At 54.9% G+C, this 9,052-nt stretch overlaps 1 protein-coding gene across 1 annotated transcript; it reads left to right on the top strand.

The window, feature by feature from the left end:
• Positions 1-2,833: 2,833 nt before the first annotated feature.
• Positions 2,834-6,298, top strand: SEC61G (SEC61 translocon subunit gamma; the record flags this gene model as incomplete). The annotated part of the gene is made up of 3 exons (XM_084897253.1): positions 2,834-2,966; positions 4,340-4,437; positions 6,192-6,298. The coding sequence occupies exons 2-3, from the start codon at positions 4,344-4,346 to the stop codon at positions 6,296-6,298; spliced, it is 201 nt and encodes a 66-aa protein (XP_084753379.1). The 5' UTR covers positions 2,834-2,966; positions 4,340-4,343.
• Positions 6,299-9,052: the final 2,754 nt, after the last annotated feature.

Genomic DNA, 9,052 nt, shown 5'->3' with positions numbered 1-9,052 from the left:
GGCCAGAAAACCAGGCCTGGGCCTGGGCTCCTGGTCCACGCGGCACCTGCTGAGACTGTCCCAGGGTACAAGTCACAGAGCTGGCCGCTCACAGGCGCCTCTCCTCCCTGCCCGGCCCCTGCAGAACCTGCCTCTCTCCTCCCGTCTCCATGGTGGTGGGGTCTACAGGCAGCGGGAGTTTGTGGATGGGAACTACTTCCTTACTGAGGAACCCTGCTTTAAACAAGACATTCTGAATCGTTTTCTCTAGAAGCACATTCCTTTCTTTTCGCTTTGGGTGGGACGGCTGCTTCTTGGTGCTAACCGTCAGGTGACAGCCTCCTCCTGTAGAAGAGCTGCTTGGTTACTACACCCACAGCAGCTCCCAGACCGGCCACCACGCCAGTCCGGCATTTCCCAGCACAGCCTGTGACCACGCGTGCGCCTGCACCGCCCTCTGGTGGCCGAACGCTTAAACTGCAAATCAAAGTACTCTCACGGAACCAAGGTTTCCAGACAGCTCAATGGGTAACTAATCGCAGTAATTCTGAGTCTTCCTAGTAACAAAACATCCACTGACTGCAAACATTTACCGTTTTGACTTTTATTAACAACAATAGAAAACAACAACAAAAAGGTAGTGAGAACGATACATTGTTTTGAAAGGCTGAAGGACTATCAGGTGAACCTGGTGTGTGTGTGTGTGTGTGTGTGTGAGAGAGAGAGAGAGAGAGAGAGAGACAGAGAGAGGAGGTGTGTCTCACATATGTACCCACATACATACATGTGCTTTCTTGGAGTTACTTCGCCATCTTGTGTCTTTCTCAGATTCTTCTGATGAAAACCATGGACACCTTTGCTGCCTCCGCGTCCGGACTAGGTCTCCTCCAAAGTCTGTGTGCAGGTTTGTGCGGACGTGTTCCAGCTCGCTGGGGTACATACCAAGGGCGTGACTGCTGGACGGCGGAGTGAGATGCTCAGCTGTGTCAGAACCTGCCCGCTGTCTTCCCAGGTGGCCGCAGCGTCTGAAGTCAGAGTCCCTGCTGCTCCATCCCTCAGCACTGGGAGTGGCAGCGCTGAGCCGCTCTGATGGGTGAGCAGAGGCATCTCACTGTCTTACTCTGCAGTCCCCCGGTGGCAGGTGGTACTGAGCACCTTCTCGTTTGCTTATTTGCCATCTGGTGAGGCATTTTTGGGACTCTGCCTATTTTTTAATGAGTTTTAAGTTCTTTTCACATTTTGGAAAGGAGCCCTTCATTGGATACGTGTTTTGCAATTATTTTTTCCCCTGTCTCTGACTTGTCTTTTTTTTTTTTTTTTCCTTTTAATAGTGTTTTTGGAGAGAAGTTTTTTTTAATCTTAATGAAGTCATACTTAATGAAGCCAGGAAAAGAACCATCCTTTATTTAGGAAACAGCCTAAAACACTAACAAATGGAGGAGAAGGAAGTGTGTTAACTGTTTCACCCCAGCAGGGCGCTGATTTTACTGTCTAATCAAAACAATAAAAATTAAAACTTTCTTAAAAAGGATATACGTCTTACAGTACCTTATTTCACTTACCATGTTTTAGATATTCATCAAAGTTGCATGTAGTTTTTTCTCAATTGTGTAGCATTTCATTGTAGAAATAAGCCTTTTTATTCATCCATTTTCCTGTTGATGGATCCCTGAGACACTGTTTTTTGCTTCGTTTTTTGGCGATAACAAATAACCCTGCTACACCCTTTTGTAAGTCTCAAGAATCACTTTTAAATTCTGAGTTGGCCTGGATGATTGGATAATTTGAATCACTCTTTATCCCGGGTTTCAGCCCCGGCATCATTTCCTCAGGCCTGTAGCCAGCACCTAGGGGAGTCCTGTCTTTCTCCCACCGTTTGCCCCCCCCCCCCACCCCTTCTATCTGTTACAGCCGCAGCCCCGCGCGGTTACAGTCACTGGCCCGTCCCTCGGGCACCGCACGCCCCGGACCGCAGAGCTGCGGGGGCCCTGCCTGGGCAAGAAGCCGCCCCGCAAACAGGCCCCAGGCCGCCGCCCACCAGCGGCCAAACGCCGGGTCCAATGCTCCCAGCAAAGCAAGGACAGCCGCGCCCCAGCCCACCGGAGGCTCGCAGGGCGGCGCGTCCCCGGGACATCCCGCCACCGGCCCGGAGGAAGCCCGGCTGGCGGGCGGGGAGACGGTTTCCAATCGGGCCGGTCCGACACCGTCACCGCCTCCGGCTCCCCGGGGCCGGTGGAGTCCGTGCCCGGAGCGGCCTCGGGAGGAGACAGTCCCCACCACCGGCAGGAGCGGCCGAGACCGCGGTTAGCGGCCCAGCCGGCGCCGCGCGGGCTCAGCTGGCGGGGCACCGGCCCAGCGGGCACCGGGGCTCGTGGGGCAGCGGAGGCTCGTGGGGTACCCGGAGCTGGCGGGGCGCCTGGAGCTGGCGGGGCACCGGCCAAGCGGGCACCGGGGCTCGTGGAGTAGCGGGGGCTTGTGAGCACCGGGGGCGGGCGGGGCATGGGGGCTCGTGGGGTAACGGAGGCTCGTGGGGTACCTGGAGCTGGCGGGGCACCGGGGGCTGGAGGGGCACCAGAGGCTCGAGGGGCACCGGGGACTCGTGGGGGGGACACCGGGGGCTCGTAGGGTACCAGGATTGGCGGGGTCCCTGGGTTTCGCGGGGTGCCGGGGGCTGGCTGGCGGGGCACCGGGAACCTGGGGGCACCCGGAGCTGGCGGGGCCCCGGGGCGGGCGGGGAAGAGCACAAACCCGCAGCAGCTGAGAGCCCAGCCCCACAGGAAGTCCAGCCCCTGGGCGGTCCTTTCACCGGAAGCGGGGCCGCGGCGCACGTCGGCGGCGCCTGCGCAGTGACGTCTACGCGCAAAGGACCAAAGAGCACAGAGGTGGGCGGGCCAGAGGCCAGCGCCCCGGTTTCCGGTTCCGGTTGGCGGCGGAGGCTCGGCTCAGTGCGACGTGTCCCAGGCGGCGAGGCGGCGAGGTGGCGGCAGGTGAGGCGCTGTCCGGCGGGGACCTGTGCCCGGGGCGGCCGGGGCGGGGGAGGCCCGGGGCCGCCACGCGGGTGGAGGCGGCGACGCGGTTCCCGAGGGCGAGGGCGAGGACTCCCGGGCCGCGGCTCCTCGGGCCTGCGTGTGAGCCCTGTGTCTGCGGCTTCGGGGCGACTGTGCCTCCGGTGGGCGGGTGGTGCTGCCGCCGGGCCTCCGGGGGTGCGGGACGGTGGGGGGCTTTGGGGGTGTGAGTCCCTTTGGGCGTGTGTCCCTGTCCCCTCGGATGTGAGTCCCCCGGATGTGAGTCCCCTCGGAGGTGTGTCCCCCGGATTGAGTCCCCCGGATGGAGCCCTCTGGGATGAGTGCCTCCGGGAGCCGTATTCCGGCGGCCCCCAGGCGCCTGTGACGTGGGGCGGGGGAAGGGTGGGATTGTCAGTCTAATGAGCAGGTCACAGAGGCTCCTGCAGCCCCGCCCCACCCGCTCCCACCCCCGGGAAAGGGTCCGTAACTCGCATGGCGGGGCTGGGAAGTGTAAGCCCCTGGGTTTGGGACCGGAGTGGGGCCCTGAGAAGCCCGGCGCTGGTATGTTTCTGGGGGGACCCAGCATCCCCCACGTTCGCAGTCCGCAGCGAGGGGGCAGGTCCTGGACGGCGGAGAGCCGCCTGGCCCGGCTGCCTCTCACCGGGGCCTGGGTGTGTGTGTGTGTGTGTGTGTGTGTGTGTGTGCGCGCCCGGCCCTCCCCTGAGCTGGAGGGGATGGTGACGGGCGGGGCACCGGCTGGCCTCTGGCTGGCCAAGCTGAGGTCAGACGGCCCGGAGCCCCTGTGAGAAACTCGGCCTGAGTCCCCAGAGCTGTGTCCAGACCTCAGGGCTGGCCCATAGCCTCAGTCGTCCTTGTTCTGGGCGTTTGCTAGGTCTCTGCCCTCAGGCGTGTGCTTTCCTAGACGCGCTGGGTGGCCACGGCTTGGAGCAGTCACCTGGCAGTCCGCCTTTGCCTCGGCTCTGGCTCTTGCAGCACCGCCGCTGGCATTTACTGGGAGACACGGGCTCGGGGTTTAAAATAAAATGTAGAAGGTTTCTGTTGGATTCCCAACGCCGCTGGCTCCTTAGTAGGCACAGCGGAGGCCTGCGGAGCGCTGAGGACGGGATGCGATGGCGCTGACCTGCGGTTGCCATTGCCCTGATGCTTGGCTGGAATTTACAAAAATAGTGTCAGTTTGGGCTCGGAGTCTCCTTCTCCTCTTTCCTCTCGTTTATTTTGTGGGTGGGATTGGCCACGGCAGGCCGGCATCTCCGGCCGGTCTCCTGCACACGGTGGTAGAACAGTCCCGGCTGCAGGACAATGACCGTGGCTGTCTCCCCTCCTGTTTGTCCAAGCACCATGGACCAGGTCATGCAGTTCGTTGAGCCAAGTCGGCAGTTTGTGAAAGATTCCATCCGGCTGGTCAAGAGATGCACCAAACCCGACCGGAAAGGTAAGGCTTGCAAGCGAGAGGCAAAGGTCCGCATTCTCGGAGCCTTCTCCTTGTGACTGTTGTCCTCTTCAGTAGCCATGGAGCTACTTTCTCTTAAGCCACATTTTTACTTATTTTGCTTTATTTTTTAACACGGTCACTTCCTATATTTTGTACACCTTATACATGCTTCTGTTGTGTGTATTTTCGAATGGTGAAAGGGTATTTATCAGAGCCTTATTTTCATGTTATGTTTGCGTTAGTCATATTTAATGGCGTCAGAGTTTTTAGTATCTTCTATATTTTCACGCTGCAGTCTTTGGAGAGTCCTTTCCCTCCCCAAACAGAACCCTAACAGGAATCAATGACAGAGTAGCCAATCTAGGAAGTTAATTTCTTATTTATCCCTAGAGGCCCAGTGCGTGAAATTCGTGCACGTGGTGGGGTCGTCCCTCAGCCTGGCCTGCGCCCTCTTGTAATCCAGGACCCCTCAGGGGATGTCCAACTGCCGGTTTAGGCCCGACCCCAGCAGTCAGACATCCCTCTCACAATCCGGGACCCCTCGTTCCCAACCGCCCATCTGCTCGCTCCTACTGCTTGGCTCCACACGCCTTAGTACTGCCATGGAGGCGGAGAGGCTCCTGCACCGCCACTGCGCGTGCCAGCCACGGGCCCGGCTTCTGGCTGGGGGCGCTCCGGCTGTGGGAGCGCACTGACCACTGGGGAAGCTGGTCACTAGGCTTTTATATATATAGGTAAACTAGATGGTTCATGTGTTAAAAGATGCATCAGAGTTTGTCAGTTTTTATTCATTTCTTGACTGCTGCCTGGGCTAGGAGCTGGGATTACAATAGAGAGTTTAATTATGTTATATATATATAGTAAACTGTGCAACAATACGTAATAGAGAATAGTCCTTGCTCTTATAGAGCTTAGACTTTTTCAGGGAAGGTAGTCCTAAGCAAATAAATGCAGTTACAGTTCCTAATTACTGCTGTTGAAAGTGTTATGGAAAAGAAAAAGAAGAATTAACAGGAGGACTAACCACATCTGGACAGTTTCCCCGATGGCAACTACCTGAGTCTGAAACCTTTACAGAAAATTGTGCTCAACCCTATCTGATTTTCAAGCCTTGTGTTTGGCTTCTTCATAATATCAAATCCAGTGGGCCTATTTTTTATGAAAAATCATATTCTGTGCTTTTATAAACTACTAGAGGTCCAGTGGACGAAATTCACGCATGGGCAGGGTCCCTAGGCTTGGCCAGCGATCAGGGCCCATCAGGTTTCCTGCCTCCCCACCTCCTCCTCTCCTTGCTCCCACCCACCACCACTGGTCACCCACCACCTCCTGGGGGTCAGCACCCGTCATAGTGAGTGACCTAATTCCCGGTTTCTTGGTTTAACTCCCAAGGGGACGCTTTGCATATTAGCCTTTTATATATGTTATTTGCTGAGAATATAAAATATTTCACTGCTTGTTGATGTGGATTCACTAGTGGCATTTCCTTCCTTCCTTCCTTCCTTCCTTCCTTCCTTCCTTCCTTCCTTCCTTCCTTCCTTTCTTCCTTCCTCTCTTTATCTCCCCCCTCCCTCTTTCTTTCTTTCAACCTGTCAGTTTATTTATTATTAATAAAGTGTCATACTTCCTTTTCTTTAAAATTATGTATTTATCATCAGGAGAAATGTTCACCAGTAAGTTTATGTTACTGCTAGTTTTCCCCCCTATACTTGCAGTATACTGTGAAAATGATGAATTTTGTGTTTTTAATCCAGAATTCCAGAAGATTGCCATGGCCACAGCAATAGGATTCGCTATAATGGGCTTCATTGGCTTCTTTGTGAAATTGATCCACATCCCTATTAATAACATCATTGTGTAAGTAAACTTTCTGAAATGGCCAATATCTAGGATAGAATGAGAACTGGAACCATTGGAGTTGACAGTTAGCTATTTCAATAATGCGCAGACAGGTCTTTGACCTTGGAACGCTGCGGGGTCTGCTGTGTTTGTGAAGCACCTGCTGGTGTGAGGGACTTGGTTTCCAGATGGGCGAGCCAGGGTGTGGCTGCCTGGGGGCTGCCCGGTGAGAGCCATTGCTGGTGTGAGCTCTTATTTCCGCTAGCGTTCAGTCTCCCAAACCGGACACTTCTCCGCCACCACCGATAGGTGGTCGTGGTTTTGTCTTGTTCAGAAAGACGTTTCCCAAGTGAGGATCCTGGCAGCCACTTACCTCCAAGGACGTTTTCAGCCCAAGGCATTACAGTTCACTTTCTTCTCGCTTGTGCTGTCTTGGGCCATGTAGGTGTGTGGTTCTAGTGAACCGGTTTGGTTCCAGCACAGCACAGCACAGCACAGCGCAGCACAGCGCACTGCTCTCAGGTCATTGGTAAAAGCCGCATGCACGCAGAGCTGACCTTTCTCTCTCTCTCACAGCGGAGGCTGACGGCCTGCGGACGAGGTCCATCGTGGGGATTGGTGGACGGTGCGGATTTGAGACGCTCATGGAGTAAAAACGTTGCCTGCATGTTTTGTGTCTTTCTTTTTTTCCAGGATGTTTTCTGTTTCTAAATTAAAATAGTTTCCGTACAAACCAGCTTCTCTGTTTTCTATGGCTTGTGTTCCTGCCGGTTCTGGGAGTCGGGAGTCCTTCAGCACGTCCATCCATTCAGCTGCTCCGGAGTTTGTCCTGGAGTTCTGTGCGCATCGCCACGCCAGGTGTCCCCGAGTCCTCCCACTGCACCCCCATAAGCATCTAGTGAACGCTGAACACCACCTTCCCCTTGGTTTGAGTGGCGGTATCGCAGAGACCCGGCAGCACACACTCCACACGATGTGAGCCTGCACTTACTCTGGGCCCACATCCTGTAAATAATAAAGTTATGCAAGTTTCTAGAAGCGCTTTGGAACCGCACTGATCCCAGAGCCCACTCAAACTCGAACTTGCAGCTCACTCTCTGAGGAGGGTGCACGTTTATCAGATCAGGCCGCGGCTGAAACGGATTGAAATGCATTCAGTTTCCTCAACACATTTTTGCTGAATTCAACAAGGTGAGATCGGAAGGCAGCTCCCGGCTCAGGCCCACTCCTGATGCCTGGGGGACTGGGTTCGGATCTAATAAACTGGGTTCGGATCAATGTCCTGGAGTGCCATTCCCTTCGCGATGTCACTTGTCGGAGTGTGAAGCAGACAAAGCAGCATGAAGCTGCCATGGCGGAGGGGGCGGGTTATAAAATACCTCCTGCCATTGCACCGGTCCTACTGTGCGCCCACGTTTTAGCAGCCTCTTAGTGCAAAAGACAGGAAGTGACTCTCCCTGAGGGGGGTGTTTCCTGCTTCTGAGGATGGGTAAACAGGCGGCGTGACGGCTCTTCTTTCATGGTTCCTGTGGGAAAGAACAGCTGGAAGGGGGTTTAAGTTAGAAGAAGAGGTGGCTTATTCACGGGTTCTTGTTTCTGAGGCAAAAGAAACAAAAAATACCTAAGCTCTTGGACTGAGAAGAAATTAAGGGACAATCATAGTCTGCTGAGGAAGTGAAATTAATAAAAAGGCCATATAAAAACTTATGGGAGTTGGTCAAATTCTGAAACCTAAAGTGGTTTTTCTTCGGGTTTTTAAAAAAGACTTATTTTTTTAAAATGTTTTTAAAATTTTATTTTCGAGAGAAAGGGATGGGCGAGAGAGAAATATCCATCAGCTGCTTCCTGCACACCTCCTACTGGGGATGGAGCCGGCAACCTGGGCCTGTGCCCTGACTGGGAGCGGAACCGGTGACCTGGTGCATGGGACAATGCTCTACCAACTGAGCCACACTGGCCAGGAGACTTATTTTTTAAAGCAATTTTAGGCTCACAGAAAAATGGAGAAGGTACAGACATGTCCCATATACCCTCACCCCTCACACATTATCAACATCTCCCCCCACAGTGCTACATTTGTCACAGTTGATAAACCTACATTGACATGTCATTGTCATCCCAAATCCGTAACTCACCTTAGGGCCACTTGGTGTTGGACCTTGTGTGGTTTTAACAAACTTGTAATGAGATGCATCCGTTATCATGTCATCATACGCGATGATCTCACTGCCTCACAGGCTGGGGCCACAGCACATCTCGGCCGTCAGACTGTCCCAGGCCAGGTCAGCAGGCATCACAGTGACCCCTGCTGGGAATGACCTGGTGCCCACGAGCCTCATGGTCTCCCAGCCTCATGGCTGCTGCTGGCAGAGACTCTAGCAGGCCAATGCCCAAGTCAGATGGCGGGCATCTGGGTAAATCAGTCCCGCCCAGTGGACGCGGTAGCGGTGGTGGTGGTGGTGGTGGTGGTGGTGGTGGTGGTAGTAACTGGGGATCTTCCACTAAAACGCCGAGCTTTGTCCTAAGAGGGGAATCCCTCAGGTGCTGGGTTCCATACGCACCTGCGGCTCCCGCACACCCCGCACCGGGCCCTCAGGGCTGTCCGGGAGCCCTTCGCCCTCCGCACCAGGTCACACCCAGAAGTCCTGGGTGTGGGTCCACTCTAATCCTGGAGGCGATGGGAAGAAGCGGAGAACGGGCTCCAGGAGGACAGAGCAGGCCCAAGCAGACAGGCAGACCAGAGACGGGCCGGTTCCGCTGTGGTGCCCTGGTGTCT

This window comes from Pipistrellus hanaki, assembly GCF_964339955.1.
Source record: "Pipistrellus hanaki genome assembly, chromosome: 10".
NCBI lineage: Eukaryota > Metazoa > Chordata > Mammalia > Chiroptera > Vespertilionidae > Pipistrellus > Pipistrellus hanaki.
Note: the sequence above shows the minus strand (reverse complement) of the source record. Positions and strands in the feature narration are given on the sequence as shown.